The following is a 22,092-nucleotide window of genomic DNA, read 5'->3' as shown; positions in this document are numbered from 1 at the left end:
AACTGATCAACAAATTTAGGAAATTAATGTAACTTGTAGTTAACTGAGCACCTAGTCTTGGTCATCGGTATATATCACTGTTTTTCTGCACAGTGAGCAGGTGGACATTGTATTTTAAGCCGAGTGAAATGCTGGGGTCTAATTTTTACTCATCACTGAAATGCCTTTTGGTTCTTTCATTCTCATTGGGAGGAGGATAAGGTGGAGTTTTCAGTTCTTATTTTTAGAAAGATAAGCTAGTTTTAGTTCAGTAGGATATCCTTCACCTTTCTCTTGTGGTTTCCCCCAGAATGTATGACTACTTAACCATCTCCTTGTTTATTGGATGCGCTGGCAGTCTGTGATGGCTTGTGCACTTATTCACCAAATAACTTTTAACATTTTTATCACTGAGCACTTACTCTGCTTCATAGCAGAGCTGTCTGTATTTATTTCCAAGCATGTACTTTGTGGGCTTTTTTTTTTGCCCTTGTGTGTCATCTTACTTACACACAGTATTCCCTATACAGTTGTGGCCTGGATTTCCACAGCTGTGTTTCCTGATTTATTTTAGGAGTAGTTCACATAGTTCTTTTCTGTGTATATCGGAAAGAGGTGGGTTTTACTGGGCTGAGTCTTCCTGGGGTATGTTTCTGGCCAAGTTTCCTGGCTGAGGTGCCTCTCTTCTTTGGCACTAGAAGGTATTTGTGCAATTGCTTGGTTTCAGATTTAACCTGTTGCGTTGGCAAGTACCGAGGCTTCTCAACTTCAGTGTCCCAATCAAATTTTTGGATTACCTTCAGTAATCTAATTCCTACAACTTCTATTTTTGCCTGTAGTCCCAGGAGTGTGAGCTTCCTTAAGCCTTAGTACTCAATCACATATTCATACTGTGTGCCTCTGAATGTCTCTTTTTCAGTATCAGGTGAGATTATCACTGTGTGATACCATTTATAAGGTTTAAAACCTACAAAGCAATTTGAAAGTGATTTAGGATGAAGGTGTGATAGATGTAGTTCTTGTTTTGCTGTGCAGGTAGAAATTTGGAACAGGCTCATGTTTTCTTATGTGCTTATACAAAAGTGCTGACCTTACTGTTTTTTAAATGACAACTTGGTTTGTTAATAATTGACATTTATGGTTAGAAATATCAAATTCTACAACTTCCTTGCTAAAGAATTAATTTGAGGATACTAACTTGCTGTGTCACATTCTAAAACCAGATGGATTTGGAAAGCTTCAGAAATTGGACAGTTAATCTCCAAAAAAGGACTTAGTATTTCTTTTCATGCTACTTTTAATGGGGTTGATGAATAATGTTGGTAATGTTTAGATGTGGACTTTGAATCATAGACTCACAGAATGGTTTAGGTTGGAAGGGACCTTAAAGACTATCTGGTTCCACTCCCGTGCCATGGGCAGGGAGGCAGGGACACTTTCCACTAGATCAGATTGCTCAAAGCCCCGTCCAACCTGGCCTGGAACACTGCCAGGGAGGGGGCAGCCACAGCTTCTCTGGGCAACTTGTTCCAGTGTCTCACCACTCTCATACTAATAAATTTTTCCCTTATCTAACCTAGATCTATCCTCTTTCAGTTTAAAACCATTACCTCTTGTCTTATCACTACACTCTCTGATAAAGTGTCCCTCCCCATCTTTCCTATAGGCCCCTTTCAGTACTGGAAGACCACTATTAGGTCTCCCTGGTGCCTTCTCTTCTCCAGGCTGAACAACCCCAACTCTCTCACCCTGTCCTCACAGGGGAGTTGCTCCAGCCTGTGATCATCTTCGTGACCCTCCTCTGGACCTGCTCAAGCAGGTCCATGTCCTTCTTGTGCTGGAGGCCCCAAAGCTGGACGCAGGACTATAGGTGGGGTCTCATGAGAGCAGAGTAGAGGGAGAGAATCACGTCCCTTGACCTGGCCATACTTCTTTTGATATGGTTGGCTTTCTGGGCTGAAAGCTTATATTGCCGAGTCATGTTGATCATGACCCCGAGTCCTTCTCTTCAGGGCTGCTCTCAATCCATTCTCTGCTCAGTCTGTATTTGAGCTTGGGATTGCCTTGACCCATGTGCAGGACCTTGCACTTGGCCTTGTTGAACTTCATCAGGTTTGCACAGTCCCACCTCTCAAGCCTGCCCAGGTCCTCCTGGATGGCACATCCCTTCCCTCCAGCACGTCAACCACACCACACAGCTTGGTGTCGCTGATGAACTTGCTCAGGGTGCTCATAAGCAGAGGCTTAGGTAAAATGTAGCATTTGAAATTAGTGCTTTGCAGAATCATTAGTGCTTTGATGCAGCTGATTTGGGCAAAACATTCTTGGAGCTGGAAAGCTTCAGTACATCTTCAGGGACTCTAAAACAAGGAGGTTTTTTTAACCTTTGTCCTCTTCAGATTTGTGTAGTAAATATGTATTTGGATACGTGCACACAAACGGATGTGCACACAGACACTACAAACTTCTGTACACATTTTTATTGCTGGTTGTGCTTGCTTTTAGGCAGGTCTTAAAAATATTACTAGTTGTAGGAATTAATTAAAGCTTTCTAGGTGATGTGGTGTTTTTAGTACAATTAAGTTTTCACTTTTGAGGAACATGTTTGTATGAGCAGTAAAATTTATTCCAGATCCCCTCTTAAGTTTTATAGATTCTTTACCACTGAGTTTTAATTTCTCTTATGAACTGTTACCAGATCACACAGAAATCCTGCATAGCAGGTCTGCTCTCCTAGTTATTTTCAAACTTTTCCCCTTGTCTTATTCTTAATTTTTTTTAGCTCTCCCTTGTGCTGTGCATTACTACATTTGGGCAACAGTATGCTTCATAGAGATTTCCAGAAGATTTGTAATCATCTCTTCTCCCCCCACCCTCTTCCCTTTTTCTCTCAGTTGTCATAGTTCCCTGCTTTTCTTATCTCTTACTGCCGCAGCTTTCAGATGATAATTCATGGCTCAAGGAACAGCTGCTGCATTGTAGCTGAATGAGAGACTCAGCACTACTTACAGCTGACCTAATGTGAGAATAAGTGAAGAAATTTGTGCTTTGCATGTAGGTTTACCTATGGGATCTCTTTTCCAGCTTGGGCATATTAGGTGTCCTCATGGGAAGGTGGAGTGTGGATGGCCTCTGTGGCTTCCCCTTGCCAGCTGCTCCCAGGGTAGAAATACGCTGGGGGTGGTGGCACAATGAAGCAAGGTGTTAAGAGATTCTTAGTGTTTTTCAAGGTCACCTGTTTCTAACCATGAGTTACTTTTTTTTTCTCCTACCTATTTGTGCTCCTTGTGCTGCAGCCTGTGCACTAAGAACAGGTGGGGTGACATGTTGTCCATGGTTGTACTGAGCTTTGCCAAGCCACTCTGCTCATTTCCTTTCATTTCCTTTGGGTAAGCAAGCCAATGTTATCGTAATCTTTTACACTGGGGGCCCGAGGCCACCAAACTGAGCCGAAAAATGTCCTGCCGGTTTAGTACACACAGCCTAGGGGTTACAGCTTATTTTGGGGCTCGCTGGTAAGGTTAGCTGTGACAGCCCTGTCTGTGCTGCACAGATGTATGGGCTGCTTGCAAGTCAGCTCCTCAGGTGCTGCAGTTTATGGTGCAGTGCTGTAAAGAAAGCTGTCATCTCTTCTTGTCAGACAGATGCTTAAAATGATAATAACCACTGGGAATACTGTACCTGTGTATATTTAAGGCACTAGTCTAGCAAGGAAATACTTATTAAGAAAAACCTTTCTATTTTACTCTTAAGCAGTATATGAACTTTTCTTACTATGACTGTTAGATATAGACTCACTGATGCTGTGGTGGTTTAAGGATATAAGCAAGTTAAGGTTGGTATAAAACATATTTGAAGAAAAAGCATGTGTCTGGAAGCTGGGCTGAACCACCCCCAGTTTTCTTCTGTCTCCAGTTGTAGACCATGCCTTATCAGGAGAAATACCTTAATTTAAAAATATTTCCTCCATAACTGGGAATAAAATTGTATAAAGGACACCTGAGGCCTTGAAACGGACTGATTTGAAGCAAAGAATGCTGCTGTAGGCTTACTGTATTACTGCCTTAGTGTGATCTCACCAGATACATTTCAACCTTATTTTCTAATTTCCTTTTTCTTTCACTAATTCCTCAGTTAATGTTTTTCCAGTTTCAGTAGGTACTGGTTGTTGCAGGGAAATGAGGGATGAGCATTGTTATGTTAGCATTATTTCCTTATTGCTGTTAGATCATAAACACCATTTGAACAGAAGTTTCCATCCACTGAGTGTTAGTGATTTAGATGACTTAATATTACCTGAATGTGTTAACATGGCCATTTTGAATGTGAAGGTGTTTAAAGATGCATGCAGAGGTCAGTCTTGTTTTAAAATGAGATGATGGGTTTAGTAGTTGAACAACAAGTAGGTGGATGAAATGGATCTCTGAGGCATTTCATTTGGTGTTTAAGAATGTCAGTGATGAAAAAATCAATATGGCTCATATGAAATGAATTTAAGACCTGGCTTATTAATGGGCTTTAATACAATTACAAATGTGGAACAGCCATCCAATGTACACCTTGCTATAGGGGATTTACTGCCATTGGTACTTGTGGTGGTTTGACCTTGGCTAAATGCCAGGTACCCGCCAAGTCGCTCTATCACTTCTCCCCCTTTCCCCTTGTTTTCTCAACAGGACAAAGAGGGGAAAGAAAATAAGGTAGACCAACCTTTGTGGGTAAAACAAAAGCAGTTTTAATATAAGCAAAGTGAAGCAAAGGTCCGTGCATGGAAGCAAAAAAACCTGAAAACAGTTTTATTCTCTACTTCCCATGGACAGGCAATGTCAGGCCTTCTCAGGAGTGGGGCTCTGATACGCGTAGTGGTTGCCTTGGCGGAACAAGGGTGACCCCACCCCCTTCCTCCTTTCTCCCAACTTTATCCTGAGCAGACGTCACATGGTCTGGAATATCTCTTTGGTCAGCTCGGGTCAGCTGTCCTGGTCGTGTCCCCTCCCAAGATCTTGCCCACCCCGTCCCACTGGGGGGGAATGTCGGAAAGAGCCTTGGTGCTGTGTAAGCACTGCTCAGCAGCAGCCACAACACCAGGGTGCTATCAACACCCTGCCAGCTCCCAGCATAAAACACAGCACTGTGAGGGCTGCTATAGGGGGAAACCAATTCCAGCTCAGCCAGACTCAATACAGTACTCAACAATGTTATTTAACATTTCATTAATGACCTGGAAGAGGTCATAAAATTGTTATCAATAAATTTTGCAGCCATTTGAAATCCTAGGGGCAAAAAATACAGGCATAGTTAGGGAAATCTAGGCTTGTATATTTGGAATTAGTGGGGGGTGTGAAAAAGGAATCTAGAATCTGTTGGTCCAGATAGGCAATCAGCAGGCTTTGGCAGTCCCTTGTTATTAGGCCGTTTGGTCCAGTCTGCCTCTAGAATACAGTATCTGCCTGGGATATTGATGTGTCAGATGTTGAAAACCAGGAGAGAACAGAAGCATGTGAGAAGGATGTTAAAAACCAGGAAAATAAGGCATATGGGGATGAGCCTGCTAAGCTTGAAGTTCATTGATTCCTAGCTAACTATTTATAAATTGCAAAGTGTTTCCAGTGTAAGTCTCCTAGTATAGTCCTGGTCTGTCTTTATTTAATAGGTGTGCTTCATGTTAATACTTACATAAGGCATATCTGCATGTGGCCAGTTCTGTGGAATTGAAAAACAAAGGTATGCTATTTAAAAAGTTTATTTAAAAGATTTGTCTTGGCTGGGTCCTCATCTGATGTGATTTATGATGGTTTTATACTTGGATCTGACTAATGTTTTATCTGACTGTCTTGGTGGAAAATAAGGATTGGATGAACAAAGAGGGTAAACTTCATCACGGGCAGAGTCCCTGCAGAGTTAAAAATGTTGTTTGCCTGGAAAGCAAGGGAATATTGGAAATAATTTTCCATAAAGCCTTGCTTCATGTCTATATATGCCTGTCACATATTTAAAAGACAAATCTCTATTTCCAAGCTAATATCTTGGTTGAGTTTTGCATTTTCAGGTTTTAAGAGCTGTATGCACGTGCGAGTTTGAATTCACGTTGTGCTTCTGACATGACTTGAGAAGTGGGTTATTATAGAAGATAATTTAGTATGCAGACCTTGTTATTTGGTAATAGTTTGGAATATAAAAGTAACTTTGATACTTGGATCTCAAAATTCAGCTTTAATTCTTGCAGTCACAGAACTGGGGTTGTTGGATGTGGGACATGTTTGTCACCCAGTGACACCAAGTAAGGAAGTTAGTGAATGCCTCTCACGTCAAGATATGTGATATTTTTATAAACAGTAAGTTCTCGCACCTGATTTGTCCATAAATACCAGAATGAAGATTGTAGTACACATGCAGGTTGGACTTGTCTTGAAAACCTGGAGGAGACTGTTTTCTCTGGTGATCCCATGGAAGCTCCTCTTTAAGCATCTTGATGCTTTTCTGATGTCAAGAGTTTTTAAATATATTGTGAAATGAGCAAACCTCCACTAAGATGCAGAAAGGTGTGAGTGTGGGGTGTTTTTGCCTTTGTTGTGTGGTTTTGTTAGGGTTTTTTTTGGTTTGTTTTTTTGAAATAAGGTTTTTATAATCAAGTAGTTGAGTTCATAACGTAGCCTCAAAATATCAGAACACTAAAGCCTTTTTCCTCACTTTTTATCTCTCTAGGTTAGTTTATTCTTAAACATATGTTTAGAGAAAATCTTTCTGGAGGGTGTCATGTTCCCCTCCCCTTTATCAAAATGCTACTAATGAGCTTGCTGAGGGTGGCTTTCTGTCAGAATTGCTTTATGTAAAATCACAAGGAAGCAAATGTTTCTCATATCCTCCCATTGTGTTGTTTCCTGTGAAGTAGCAGACTGGATGCGTGTCCTGGATACAGGCTTTTTTATGGCACTATACGTGTTGGGATGATCCAATCAAATCATTCTTGGTATCCCCTATAGTCTCAGCATAGCAGGAAACGAGGCTTCCTCGCATCCTGTTGTTCTCCAGTTAGCCTGGCTTTGGAGAACACTTGGCTCTATCAGAATCCAGAATGAAGGTGAGCTTAAAATGGATTTAGGAATTTTTTTAAACTTTTTGCAAGTTTAAGCTATAGTTCATAACCTTTTTCTTAAATATGCCTTTTTTTTTTTTTTTTTTAAATAGCTGGCTCTCTCCCTCCCCTGTAGTGCCTTTCTGATCCAGTTCTGTCTCTAAGCGCCTGTGTCTCATGTATTTCCTTTTTTTAGTATCAGGGCCATTGTTCTGTGATTTCTGTTCATACTTTTAGTTTGCTTGTTTAAAAACTACTACAATAAGCATGTAGCTAACAATGAACATTTTGTATTCCTGATGCTTTATTGTTCCATAACAGCTTAAATTTTTCCCCCAATTTGATCAGTGGTTAGACTGATTTCCAGTCTGGTTTTGAGTTTAAACCAGGTTTTGTGTGTTCTGCTGTTACCTTATTGGTGTCTATTCTCATCTCCATTATAAATTATGCTATTAATAAAACTTAGCATATCTTTATTCTTTTTGTAAAATCACATTATTTCTTATTTGCTTAATGTCTTTTTTTGGTGTACTTAGTCTTTAAATGCTTCCTTGTGTTTCAGGAAAAACCCTGCAAAATTCACATCTAGGCAGTTCTCTGGTCCCTCTCCTTATAGCTTCGAACAAATAAGGGTAGTCTTTAAATTATCTGTAGCCCAGTGAGACTTGATGAAACAGTTATTTGACTTTATGTGAGTGACAACTACTTGGAGTAATTAGTGTTTGCCTCTGCTTGCTTCTGTGTCTGTTTTGTGGCATTGTCCTACTGAGCTGTATGCACACTACAAGTGCTTAAGAGATGTCAGCACCTGTACAGCCATGGTAGAACTGCTGCTTGCTGGGACCAGAGATGATCCCCAGTCTGAAGGGAAAAAATGTGCATGTTAACATATGCAAGTACCTCAAATACTGTGAATGCTTTGGGAGAATTTTTTTCTTACTGAGTAATACAGTCATTAAATGTTTCCTAAATCTGCTCTACCTCTGCCAGTATATCACATAACCAGTCACAGCTGGTCTGGCAGCCTCTTCTGTGCTGACTTTAGGTAGCTTTCATGAAAATTTTCACTTCTCTTGGGTTCATCTAGCCTTCCTTTGTCCCTTTCTCTCTTCTTCCCTGGGAATATGGGTTTTTTCCTCTCCTGCTTCTGAAGACTGCTTTCTGGGGTACAGACTTTCAGGTAATGCCTGTGGGATGGGTCTGTTATCAGGAAAATAAACAATTTTTGTTGTTTTTGTAGATAAAAACTGCTGCACTGCAGGAAACTAAATCTCTTTCTGTTTCTTAAATCAGCTGTAACAACTGTAATAGCTGTCTTTTATTGTCCTCTTTCTAGTCTTGCACAAGGGAAAACTGTGACTTCTTTCAACCTATGCAGAATCTATTGCAAGAGCTATTTTCATGAGACTTTGGATGAGTGTTTCCATTACCTCAGGCAAATACTATGGGTCTCTTTTTTTTAATCTTCTATTTTCCCTCTGAAAATCCAGATGTTTAATGTCATCACCCAGCACTTGAAAGTTACTGTTTTCTGCAAGATAGTTTGAGATTTGGATCTCTTTCCACAATTTAAAAAAACCCACTAAAATAACCCTCAATAACCCTCAGCTTTCATCCCTCCACTTCACAAACCTCATTCTCCATCTAACCTGTACGGCAACTTTGCTCTTTGTAAGATTCATTAATTTTCAGGAATGCTGCTTTTCTCTGTGTCTTGTAGAATAAAGAAATGGCACGTGTGTTGTTGCAGTACTTTTAAAAGTATTTGTAGTAACTTCAGAAGTACTTTATGAATAATCAGGTACAATGCCTGTGAGCTGCTACAGAAAAAGAAGAGCATGCCAAGATAATGGTACCCAGGAACTTTTTTTGCCAAAATGTCTGAGGAAAGCTCTCTTCTGATAATTTTATTTTATTCGACTTTCCTGTAATTTAAATGACACTTGATATTTTTAGCTTATGTTCTTCAGTTTTTCTCAAAGGCAGCTGTTTCTATATTCTCTATTTAAAATCTAGTTGTGGGTGGTTGTTTTGGTTTTTGTTTGTTTGTTTGTTTTTTAAAAAAACACCAAGAAACCAAACAACAAAAACTCAACCAAAAAACCCACGGTGTTACTGGTTCATAACAGCCACTGAAGGACTGATACCTTGATCAGGCAATGGTTTCTACAGTCCTGGTTTGCATAATATTGTAGAGATGCTTGGTTTAAAGGCTTGTTTCTACAACTTACTGCATGTTCTTTTGTTTTCAGACTTTTGATGCAAATGACCTGTATCAGGGACAGAATTTCAGCAAAGTTCTCAGCTCTCTTGTGGCTTTAAATAAGGTAACTGCAGGTAAGTAGATTCTTGGTGCTCTTTTACAATTACCTTCAACTTGCATCACTGTGTATTTATACCTGTTGCAGTACACATGGTAAGATGAACATGCACAGTGTTTTAGAAGAGGTTTTGTTGCAGTTCATGTTGTTAGGACTTTGGCAGTGGTCTCTGAGTTCTCTAGTTTCCTCTTCTGCCAAAGGAAGCTTTGCAGTGGAGCTAAGGCTGAGCCTTTTAGTTGGCAGGAGTTCTTGGATGAAGGGTCTGGGGTTTTTTTAGTTGTTTTTTCTCTAGTTTGAAATATTAAAGTTGACTTGCTCTGTCATTCTTGTGTTTGAACAATTTCTCAAGGTTTTTGTCATTCCCTTCCCACTCTCCATTCCCCAACACCATCCTTTCTTGACAGTAACAAAAGGATAGTCAACATCTTTGATACCTTAAGCCATGCATGTTTCATTTAGGTAGCAGCTAGAAGTCACAAACCATCCACCATGTTCTTCAGTGGGAGGGAGAGAGCTGTAGAAATAGGACACGAGTGAGAGGTGTCCATGCTTCATTGTAGGGTGAGACTGTGCTAAACGATGCCAACTGGACCCAAGGATAATCAAGAAATGTTAACACTGGTGGCCCTTCTTGGCTTCTTGCAGCTCCATGCTGGGGCTTTACACTGTCAGCAGCAAGTTGCAGTAATGGTCATCACGTTAGAGTCTGGTGAGAGAGAGTTTATTTAAAAATGGACCATACTTGTCAATTTTTACGTGAGGAAGAAAAGGAAGTTGATAGGTAAGTCAGTGGTGGATCAGTGTTATTTTGTTTAATAGTAATATGATAAGTATATTGTCACTTTTACAATACTCCTCTAGTCCGTTACAACAGAGATTTTTTTTTTGTGGCTTTTTTTTTTCTTGCATCAGAAAATATCCCTTAGGAGTGAGTTTTACAATCAAGTTCTTAGTTCTAATGAATATGCATGGAGTGATACCATTGACTTCTTTGAAGCTACTTACACCAGTTGAAGATACTGCCTTTCATCTTAACTGCAAGTGCAAATGTAGACCATTTCAGTACATCTTCAAAGCTGCTGTACACTGACCATAGCTGTCTTTAAAGGGGAGAAGTGCAGCTGTTTGGTCCAGACATCAATAGATTAATACCCACATCAAAAAGCCACAGTTGCAGCTGGCTTAGGGATGAGCCTGGGTCCTTTCTTTCTTGGGGGGGCTGGTTGTAGTAGTATGGAAACCAAAAATTAAAACCAGATGCAAACTGTGGTGTTGCCTCATTCCTGGGAGCAAGCAGAGCTGCATAAATCTTCCTGACCAACTGTTCTTCCAAACAATTTTTTTTTTTAGGTGGGTGGCTATGTAGAGGGCATTTTAGACTCTATCTCCCTACTCTAGTATTGAAAGATGACTTGCAGATCCTCATCTGGGTCTGCAAGAATTTCAGGTATACACAGGTTCTTCTGAGATGGGCCTTTCTGCAATGGAAGGCATGTGAGTAATGAGCATGAAAACTGATGAAAGGCTGCTGTGGATATACACTCCATCAAATTCTTAACTTCAGGAGGAATGGGATCAAGATACCAGTTGCTCTTTGTAGGCAGATAAGGGGAGTGGATCTGGTATAGGAAAGATGAGATACTGGTGGAAAAGAAAGGGTGTTACAGGTCCTGGACATCTGGATGGATGCAAGGGTGAAGCTTCTGAGAAAATTACCAGATTAATATTTGTCAAACATGCACATTCTGTTGCCATTCAAGATTCTTGAGTTTTCAGCAGCAGAGTTGATTTTTAATTGAACACGTTTGTTTGGTATTTTAACGTAAACTTCAATGGATACAAGGGGTCTGCAAGCCTTTTAAATTATCAAAAGTTCAAATTGTTGTGAAAGTATTCAGGTATTATTGGTGAAAATACTTGAAATTTGCATGCGATTTGTTGGTAATTTTTCCTTTTTTTTTTCTGCTCAAACACATGTAGTTCCTAATTCAAGCTCTGAAAGGTGCTCTTGTGTTGGTGTATTAGCTCTGCTGTTGTGAATTATTAGTTCTTGCTGTTGTGAATTAGAAAATTTCAGGAATTGGGCCAAACTTAAGCAAATTCTAGGCAGTGTGTTTTAGAGTTGCCCAGAGACTGGAACACACTGCCGTGACTCAACCTGATCCTGTTTTCCTAGGTGCATTGAGTCAAAGTATAATGCTATATTTGGTGGTGTGTCTGTTCTCCTACTTGATTGCTGTTAGGAAGCATAGCAAACCAGACATGGAGATGTTTCAGGTTACTTTTAATCTGTAAGTTCTATTAGTTACTGATGGTGATGGCAACTTTAGGGCTAATTCTAATGCTCCCAAAAAGTTTAAAGTTATGATTTGCAGAAAAAGCCCATGATTTAGTCCCATTTCTTTCCTGGCAGTCTGTGAAAACAAAGATGTATATCCTTTCCGTAATGGACTGTAATCACCAGTGTTAATACAGTGGCCTTTAAATGCTTTTAGGAAAGCAGGTTCACAAAGTGTGAGGTCCTTTATGACTTACTTCAATGTGTAATGGTACTATCAGTAGAAAATATGCAGTGTAATAGGAATAGATCTAATATTGCACTATTTGACTGGGAATTGTATATTTATAGGGTTTTTTTAAGGATAATGATTTTCAAAGGATAACAATGACTCCTTTAAAAAGATGCACCTGAGGAAAGTGTTTTCTGCTCAGTCACTGCAGATCTGGAGCATCCTTTGTCAACACTTCTGTGCTTGTCGTCAGTCTCAAACTCTTTCCCTTTTCCAGCATGCTAGCTGTGGTTGCATGCCGTGCTGGAGTTGAAAGGCTTTCCAATTAAGATGAATTAAGTTGTCTCTTCAGGTTGGACATGAAACAGCAAAGATGCCTTGCTCACCAGTCTCATGAAACTGCGCCTGTGTGTGTCGTTTCCCTTGGGCCGAAAATAACTTGGATTTGCATAGTTATCGTCTGCTTTAGTCTGAGAGTAACTAATAGGAGACTGTAGTTTTGTGCATGTACCTCTTGATATGGAGGTCAAGTGTGGGAAGCAAAGCAAACTACTAGGAAAGAGTAACAGAGGCATAAAATCTAGGAGAGCAGTTGGGAGGCTTGTGTACTCTACTGAAAACATCTCAGTTTGAGACAGAAAATACTGTAGTGCTTTCAGTGCTCCTTGAAGCTCAGATGCTGGCTGAATGATTCCCTTGTATGTGGGGAAACACAAAGAAAGGGAGTGACTTGCCATACTCATGCAAAAGAGCAATGTTTGCTGTAACATGTCACCTGTGCAAGGGGCCTGGGAGCATTCCCCTCCTGGGGCTTTGGCTTTGAGGACTGGGGGAGCTGGTGTAGGCAGGAGCAACCCTCTTCCCACCCTGATACTGGGGAGAGGCTCCCAGCAGCACTGCGGGAGGCCGCAGCCAGCACTGACCCCCAGCCCTTAGGGAACCACTTTTGGAGGAGCCCAGCCCCTGTCTGGTATTGGCCTGCTCATCCACACAAGGACACCCCACCCGTGGGTGGGCTGACATTCCCTCCCCAGGGAGGTGCCTGATGTCCAGGGCTGGGGCTGACCCGGTGCCCTGACTGCCGGGCTCTTGGCTGGGGTGGTGGGGTGAGCCCTGCCCTGGCCCTGCTCCCTTGATGCCTCCCAGCCCACAGGGAGCCCAGCGGCACCGTGACAGCATGTAATGCTGCCCCTCGGATGAGCATCTCGATGGGTGTGCTGCTCAGATTAGAGACAAATGAAAGAGGTTTTGGGAGGGTATTGTTTTCTTGAGCAAGAAGCTTTCTTCCTTTCTACTCCTCTTATCCCTTCCCCCTCCTTCCAAAGAAGTAGCAGCTTAGTTGGCAAAAAAAGGATGAGACAAAGGAACATACGAAGAAAAAGACAGTGGAAGGAATGTTTTAATTGAGAAGGAGATGTGGGGGGGAAGAAGAACAAAGAAACAGATGTGACTGGCTTCACTTCAAGCAAGTTTTATACATTCAAAATTCCTGGCCACTAGCTGAAATGATGCTAGTTAATTACCTTTAAATAGACGTAGTGAGTAGGAATGGAGAAATACAACCCTAACCGTCCTCTTCCTAAACAGCTCAAATGATTTTCCTGTCTGTGTGGGGAAGTAACTGCCCAGTGTCTCAGGATTTCAGACTGATTATTGCTATAATTTTTTTAATCTGGAATTATTGAGCAACTGCAGATGCATCGAATCTGCTTTAAGCATGTGAATTTTACAGAGGTAAGGAAAAGTTACATGCAGATTTCTCAAATTCTAATATTTACTTTTTTCCCCCCTCCTACAGACATAGGGCTGGGCAGTGACTCTGTATGTGCACGTCCCTCATCTCATCGGATAAAATCTTTTGATTCTTTGGGATCCCAGTCTTTACACAGTAGAACTTCAAAACTCTTTCAGGGACAGTATCGAAGTTTGGTAAGTTCTAGAAGAAATGAAACGTGCTGCGGTGTGATTTTTTTTTTTTTTTTTTTTTTTGGGGGGGGGTGTGTGTGTGTCTTTTGACAAGATTCATAAGTAAACAATAGTGTGGCAAAGTAACTGTTTTCCTCTCACCTATTTCAAGCCTGTGACATTCTATTTTTGCAGCTTTTCTTATGATGTTCCAAAATACATGAAGCTTTCTGTGAACTTCTGATTATTTTTTCCTCACCACTCCATGTTGTCTACATATACAGTATATTCCTGGATTTATTTCTTTCTTTTCAGAATAAGGAGTTGCTTTTCCAAAGGCAATAATCTTGTTTTCTCCATGTCCCTCAGTCTAGGGATGGTAATTTGAAGAGTATTCAAACCTCAGCAGAGGTGGTACTTTCAGTGTTGACAGTACTGTTAGTTATTCCTGGTTTCTGTTATGTTTCAAGGTGAATCCTTCAACTACCCTTCAGGTAACTGAGTGGTATGGGCAGTTGTTTTATCATACAGCTGAAATCAGGATGGAGTACTGTATTGAAACTAACAGTGATGAAAAGTGCTTTTAGTGACTGAAAGGTTTGCAAGGAGGGTTCAGATCCCTAATGTAAACTGCTTTTTCCATGCTTGAAGGAGGCTGTTTTAAAGTGTGTGATGATTGCTATGTGAAACTTGAAACACAGTTCTCTGCTTAAGCTTTCTTAGGTGTGGTTTGATGTGCTTTCTCTGGTAGCAAAGCCCATGCAAGTTCTTGCCCTAGGCCACTAATTCCAGATCCCTCTCTGCTGTTCACCACCCACTCAGTTTTGCTGATAGAATTGTTTGTGGGACTAGCTGTTAGCTGGATCACTGATGTAATCGGTTTTAAGTATTTCTATCGCTCTGGTGTTCTGAGCAGCTCTGCAAAAAGTTGCAGAGGGGAAGACAAATTTGAGAAGGAGTGAAAGAGAGCTAGTGGCCAAACATGGGAAATTCTTAGTTTGGTTTTGCTGCTGTAGATGATCAGTTTGGAACTGTTCTCACCAAATTTGTTACTCGGTTTCCTCTACCAGAGAGCCATCCTGGCAGAGTAAAGGGACTGTAGTTGATGTCGCTATGCAGTGTTGCTGCTTATTTTATGTTTTTTTACCATTTACTAAGGCAAAACTTTTTCTCTTGTTGAGCAGTTATAAGAGGATGAAAGCACATAATTTACAAGCAGAGCACTAAGGCAGAGGCACTTGTTTGAAAATATGCCAAGCTAATTGTTGAACATTGTGACTTATAGTATCTTGGGGCTTTCTGCATGTTTTCAAAGTTGTGTTTGCTCTCATTTTCCTACAGTTTCTCAGCCACTACAAGTCTGATTGTTAAATTGAGTTGTGATACAGTAACATGATTGCTGTGGATATAAATTAAGATGATGTTATAAGATCCCAGTGACATTATGCAGTGCATCATTTAATCATCTCAACTATATAGACAGCATGTAGGTGAAATTCTGCTACCTGGATAGCTAACTAGGATTGCTTACACAGTCATTTTCTCACTAGGTTAGCTGTTTAGTTATACAGGTATTAATCCTTACTTATGATAGAGACAAATGTGATTTATAGTCCTGTTCTCTCAGTTCCAGTGCAGATTGTATTTGGATTATTTGTATTCAGTAGGATTATTTGAAGTTGTCCAAGTATTTAGCTTTTTTTAGCATAAACGTTTGTCCTAACTTACAAAATGCTTGAATGACACAGATATTAAAAACTGACATCCAAGTACAAAGTGCTGAATTTGAACATCATTAATTTGAAGGATTTAGAAGTAGCTATTAACATTTTGTTGTTATGATAGAGTGATAATCTGCCTTCATATCTGTGATAGAGGATGAGCATATATATATATGGACAGCTGCAAGTCTGACACGCTGCAAACTTGCAGCTTTGCCAACCTTGAGGCAGATGATTTGTGGGTACTTATTTGAGGCAGATTGCATAACTGTTTCACAGGTTTTGTGGAAGAACTGAGAGGCCATGGAGACTTGCACATTCAGGTGTGGAACCTTCCAACCTGATCTGTTACAGGAAAAACAAAATTTAAACTGAAAACTCTTTTAGATCCAGAATTAAATTAAACCAAACTCAGTTCTGCCCTACTCCCAGCCCAGAAAGTTTTAGAAAAAACCCCTCTCTAATGTAAAGCTATTGTTTCTTTGTAGTTGCCAAAAGCGGTTTCAATTTATACTATATGTAGAAAAAAGAGTTTGGTTTGGGGGGGAGGTAAAATTTATTCTCGTTTTAGCTCTGCTACCCCATTCTGATTTGAAGGGGCTGTAATAAGACAATATACTTCCTGGACTGAAACAAATCCATAGATTAAAAATGACAGAAATACTGGAAATGACAAATCATCTCTTAAAAATGCTTAGAGTAAAAATGTGTGGGGACTGTTGTGTATGAAGTAGAGGCTGTTTCTGTTTTATGGATACTTCTGTTTTGTTCATGGAATAATTGTTTAAATCTCTAATATAATCTTTTTGTTCCTTGTATTTTCACTTACTAGGACATGACAGATAACAGCAACCATCAGTTGGTGGTGAGAGCAAAATTTAATTTTCAACAGACAAATGAAGATGAACTTTCTTTTTCAAAAGGAGATATTATTCATGTTACGAGAGTGGAAGAAGGAGGCTGGTGGGAAGGAACTCTAAATGGGAAAACAGGGTGGTTTCCAAGTAACTACGTACGAGAAATAAAATCAAATGGTGAGTTTTGAAGGAGAGCATATCTGCACAAATACTTGCTTTGGGTAGAGGTTGATCATTAACAATTGTAATGCTTATTATTTAAGCTTGACTATATCTACTGAACTTCATTCACAGCAATCAGTAATGCTCAGGATTTAATTTGGGTTTAAATATTGAGAGATTTCCTGCAAATTTCTCCATAAAACAACAAAACCAAAACCCAAACCAAAATAATCACTCCAAAATCAACCAAAAAACTACACCAAAAAAAATATCTTTAAACATGTCCCATTACTTAGAAGCAAACAACCACAGGAAAAATCCCCAATTCTGCTGAAATCTACTGAAAGTTAGAGACAGTTTTTGAAAGGTAACGTACTTGTGATTTTTCTTGTTCTTCATTGGTCATGTACCTTCAACTTTTCTTTATACAGGCTTCACTCTTCCACTGAAGCTTTATTTCGAAGTTCATACAGTGAAAGTGCCCTCTGTAAATATCGTCTTCATGACTGAATATCAAAACTAACATTGCTTTTTAATCCACTAGGATCTTGTCATAGGTGACATCTCTTTTGTTTCTTTCCTTGGACTCTTCCCTGTCTCTGCTTACTTCCAGAGATTAAGGATAAACCTGGTAGGATAAAACTACCCAGGGACCCTCTGAGAGGCTTTACCACTATTTCCCTTGTCCTAGCTCCAATGAAAACACACATCTTTTTGGCCATGCTACAATTATCGGCATGACTTTTCTTTTTTTTAGGCAGCCGTACAGATGTGCAATTGCAAAGTGAAGTTGTAAGGGTAAAACTCAATTTTTAAATTTATTCTTTCTCTTCCAGTTTCATCCTGTATTTTCTTCCTTGATTTGCTAACTACAGTCTGTTTTTGTAGAATGGTAGAGTCTTAGATCTGTAACTTCATTGTCATTTTCGACTAGACCCTCTTAGGCACGATGTAAGACTTAGCTTTAATGTTCTTCAGAGATGTCTCAGATGTGACTTACCCTGAAAAACGTTTCCTGAAGCCTGTACTTTCTTGTCTGTAGTGTTGTAGCAGTCTCTTTTCGCCATGACGACTCCCTTATCCCAGTGTTAGTCATTTAAAACATTACTGCAGACATCTTGTTTGGATTTCATCACTTTTGATCTCTTTTGACTCCTGAGATGAACCTGGGTCAGCAGTTAGGTTCCAGAATGGAAGTAGCTTTTAACAGTGAACTGAAACTTGAGCCAGCAACTGAAATTAAAGTTGTTCATGTTTTTTTAACAGTACTTCAGTTGGGTGTTGTAGTTCTAAATATGAAAGCCAACAAGCTGTGGGGCTGAGGTTAGTACTGAGTGCACTTTGATTCTTGCTAGTCCTTGCAACCCTGTCTGATTCCTGGGGGCTGAGATGAACTGCTTCCAGTCCCTGGTTTGACTTTCACTTCTCACCACCAGAACAGTTTTATGCTAAACTCTTCTTTTCCTTCTGCTGTATAGCCATGTTCCCTGTGGTTGCTCCTGGTTTCTGCAAGACTTCTTCCATTCCTGAAGCGCTCTCTCCTATACTCAGTTGCTTCTATGGAAGGGAATATGTGCCTGTGCTTTTCTCTTTCTCAGGAAGTTGAGTTCATTGCTTTGTTTTCTGTGCATTTACTGACTGTTACAAAGTTGGAATGACTGACCTGCAGCTATCTAGCATTCTCTGTTCTCCTCCTTTTTAAAGATAATTACTGTGTTTGGCCTTTTCCAGTACTTTATGGAACTTCACTTGTCCTCTGTGATTTCAAACGTGGATGTAGCGAGTTTTCTTAAATGCCAAATCAGCACAGCAGGTACTGTTTATCAAAAGACTAGTTTTAACCTGCTTTTATGCCCTTGTAGGTACGTGTTTGAATTGTCTGAAGTTGACCTTTTTATAATGAGGATGGGGAGGTGGCAGAAGGAAGTATGACATACTAAGACTGTCTTGATGTCTGTTAACTCTTCTCTATTGAGTTGCAGATCAGCTTTCCCTCTTGATACACGTGTGCTATGGAATGTTTTGTTGCTACTACCCTTATGCCCATGTTGTATTTCAACTAATGACCTGACTTTGTCTAGTTACTTTTGCTTCTTTTTGTGTGTTTGAGATCACTGTAGTATTTGTGATATTTGATCATGATTTGGTCAATTTGCATCTCCTTTTCCTGTTCGTCCTTTGAGATGCCTTTAATTTTTAAAGGACTTGCCATTCTTCTGAGCCTTTTCCACTTACATTGTCACTAGTGGGAATCCTTTTTTACCATTTTTTAAGTTTACCAAGTTGTTCTTACTTTGAAGTTCATTGTTCTCATTTTGCTGTTCTCTTTTTTTCTTGGTTGCTTCCATTACATTTGTTATGAACATTTCTTAAGTGATTTCTGCTTTGTGGGTATTGTTGAAGGTGCTAGAGAGAGGGCTTGTCTATAATTCTCCTCCCTTCTGTATCAAAGCACATGGCCACTGCATCCTGGGGTTGAACTTCCCTTCTTCTGCTGTCCTTGTTGAAACAAGAATGTAGTGCTTCTTACCACAAAGCTCTGAAGTTACATAAATTGCTTTGGTGAGTGTTCATGAGAAATTTTATCTAGGTTATATGTATGGGTTGACACTCTGTTGCTCTCCTGTGCCCCTGCTCTTTTTTGCTAGTCTTCATTAGACTGGTTGACATTTCTTCAGTTGATAGTCTTTCACTGTCCATTTTTCTTTGTTTCCTGGCAACTATATGTACCTCACTTCAAGATTTTCCTAATTCAGAAATATTTTAAGTGCCTCCATGCTTTAAGCATGAGATTGAAATACAAAAGTGCTTTTTTTCCTGATGTGTTTTAAAATGAGTTAGTAGAACTTACTGTCTTGCAAGCTCAGATTCAAAATGCATTTTCTGTCAGCATTACAATGAATTAATTTTAAAAAGATCAGTATGGGATTGTTGAAATACTTGCTCTTGATTAAGCTCTCTTTATGAACAAAACGTTCATCCTGGACATCTAATTGGTTTTCAAAATACTCTGTAAAATGTTCTGGCATGTTTCTCCTCTCAAATGTAGCTGAAAATACTGCAGGTAGTTAGAAATTTTGTACAGGCAACACTGTTACTGTTGATGATACTGTTTTGGAGAGCTTCTGGGAAATGGTGAGTTTGATTAAATAAATTCCTTCAGTGTGCTAGAACCTGACTTAGGCAAACAGGGTATCAGAAGAAAGGAAAGAAGTTCTTTATGGGCGCGTGTGTTTGTTTTAATTCTCACAGAATTCATAGGTATTAGATGTTTACATAAATGGATTTAGTGTTCTAAATGAAAATCCTCTAATGTCAGATAACTGTATATTTGTAATCTTAGCTTGTTGCTCTGAAGTTAGATATTCAAGGAAAGGAAGAAAGAACTGCTTAGTAATGGGAACTGCCTTTACCCACATTGCTTTCTTAAAGATCTTAGAGGAAAAGTAAAACTACATCTATTGGACAAGCAGAGCATGTTACATAATGAGATATCTCAGAGTAGCTAAAACCTTGCAAAACTGTGTCCATGTTTACTACATTGTAACTTATTTGCTTAACTATGCCAGAATGATTAGTGTTAGTACATAATGCTAATACATGTATGAGGCAAGTTATGAATGGATGTGGGACAGATACTGAGATTGAGCAAAGCACAGCATTTAGTTTTCTTAGGCTGGACAATGACTCTGTATTTTGGGGGCAATAAATTTGATTGAGATGAAAAGTGGGTTTTATTTTGCTTTTGAGTGTGTGTTTATTTTTTTCCTCCCACACACAAGGAGAAAAGGAGGATTTGTTTGAAACTGTGGTACTTATGAACAAATTTTAAAACAGAATTAAAAATTAAGTAGTAGTTTCTTTTCGGGTATGTGCCTACACTGTAAGAATGAAAAGATGGTCCGTATCTCTCTCCCTCCCTCCCTGCCTGCATGCTTTCATTTTCTTTTTTAAACCCTGTATCATCTTGCCTTTTATTTTTTAATTTTCTTTGATCACAAGTTGGGAAGTATGTACAAACAAGAGGACTTCATTTTCATCCTGCTGTACTGTTACACATGACAGAGGGTAAAAGATTTATACTGTGTAAACTTGTTAAATATTTGGCAGTGTGCCCTTTTTTTTTTTTCTTACATAAAACAGAGCAGGGAGGGGGTGAAGGTGTAGGTGGAGTCTTGTCTCACACTGCTACTTCTGTCTCGCATAGTAGAGAGATTTGGAGACTTAGTTTTGAGAGTTCTCTTGTGATGAAAAGAATAATGGTTAGCCAGAATGGGATGTGCTTGCTTAGCTACTGTCAGATGTTAATCAGATTTTTTTAAAAAAATCATGTGGTCACTTTTATCGGTGTAATCCATTTAAATGGCATGAGATGACACAGAAGAAAATATAGCTTTGAAAAATTACATGTCACAAAATTTATTGTTCACAGAAATTAATATGTCATTACTGTCCTAGCCTCTCCTCTTCCATTATGCTTTCTTGGTAGTTATGTTAGTATTGGGCCCAGTGAAAATTACTGCTAGGGAAGAAGTGTTGGTAGGGTCCACACTGCAGAGTGGAGCATGTTGCAGCAATGCCTGAGCCAGCCTGAGAACTGGGAGTAAATTTAGATGTGCCCTCCTGGTGTTGGACTTGAACCGATTAGTCTAGAGAGACAGAGCTTGCTTGTAGCACTTCACTCATAGGGACCACATCACTTTCAGTGTCCTAGTTGGCACATCTTTCCTCCTGTATTGTAGGATGAAATAGCCCATGTCAGATCTTTGCATCTAGAGTATGCACCATAGCCTACTAATGGCAGAAGCACCGGTGATGTTTTTGCAGCAGTAGGGTAGAAATTTTGAAAATTAGCAAAGTATGTCCTGAAGGAATGCTTTGTGGAGTAGTGTGAAGTAGACCGTTGCATGAAAATGAATGTGACAAAGTTGGAGACATGATGGAAGAGAGAGGGAAGAGAATGTGAGAATGACAAGTAATTTGAAGGCAAGTAAAAGAAATACTTGCATGTAAATGAAAATAGAATGAAACAAAACATTGGGAAGGATTGGGTAAATTGTCCCTTTACAGTAACTTAGAAAGGTAGGTGTTTTGTAAAGGATAAGATAACTTGAAAAATGAAGAGAGTTCCATACTACTTACGGAAAGGTTACAGAAGCAACTGCTCAAAGTTGTTTTGGTTCTGCTGAGAATAATTTTTTTGCTGGAAGAATAATGTTAAGAAGTTTGTGCCAACCTCACTCTCCACCTAAAGATGATCTGTTAAGTGAATTCTATCTGGTTTATCACTAGCCACTGGACACTTGAAAGCATTATCAAGTGTAGGTGAGTACAGTTGAATGTAATGCTTGGATCAGGAAAGAAACTGATAGTGGTAACTTACCTCTTGGTTTCAGTCGTCAGCTGGATATGGTCTCTTCCAGCACTTGAGCAGATGCTTGTTTGCTTTGGGTTTGATTGGATGCTGTGCATGTTTTTGTTGCGGTTTCAGTGTTTATGCAATGGATTCATTGTGACTGGGAGAAAAGTAGGGGAGAAGGAAGGAATCTTCTGTATTGGAAA

The 22,092-nt window shown here is 39.6% G+C and overlaps 1 protein-coding gene across 8 annotated transcripts in view; it reads left to right on the top strand.

The window, feature by feature from the left end:
- ARHGEF7 (Rho guanine nucleotide exchange factor 7) overlaps positions 1–22,092 on the top strand; it is a 127,321-nt gene that overhangs the window by 44,662 nt on the left and 60,567 nt on the right. For 6 of the 8 annotated variants that reach the window (XM_074910193.1, XM_074910176.1, XM_074910184.1 and 3 more), the window contains 3 exons: positions 9,307–9,391; positions 13,684–13,814; positions 16,344–16,545. In XM_074910193.1, coding sequence (XP_074766294.1) covers positions 9,307–9,391; positions 13,684–13,814; positions 16,344–16,545 — 418 coding nt within the window. Of the gene's footprint in view, positions 1–5,049; positions 5,069–8,060; positions 8,087–9,306; positions 9,392–13,683; positions 13,815–16,343; positions 16,546–22,092 lie in introns of all 8 variants that reach the window. The other 2 variants (XM_074910203.1, XM_074910231.1) reach the window with 2 other exon arrangements.

This window comes from Athene noctua, chromosome 1, assembly GCF_965140245.1.
Source record: "Athene noctua chromosome 1, bAthNoc1.hap1.1, whole genome shotgun sequence".
NCBI lineage: Eukaryota > Metazoa > Chordata > Aves > Strigiformes > Strigidae > Athene > Athene noctua.
The sequence above is the reverse complement of the archived record's forward strand: the minus strand, read 5'-3'. Positions and strand labels throughout refer to the sequence as shown.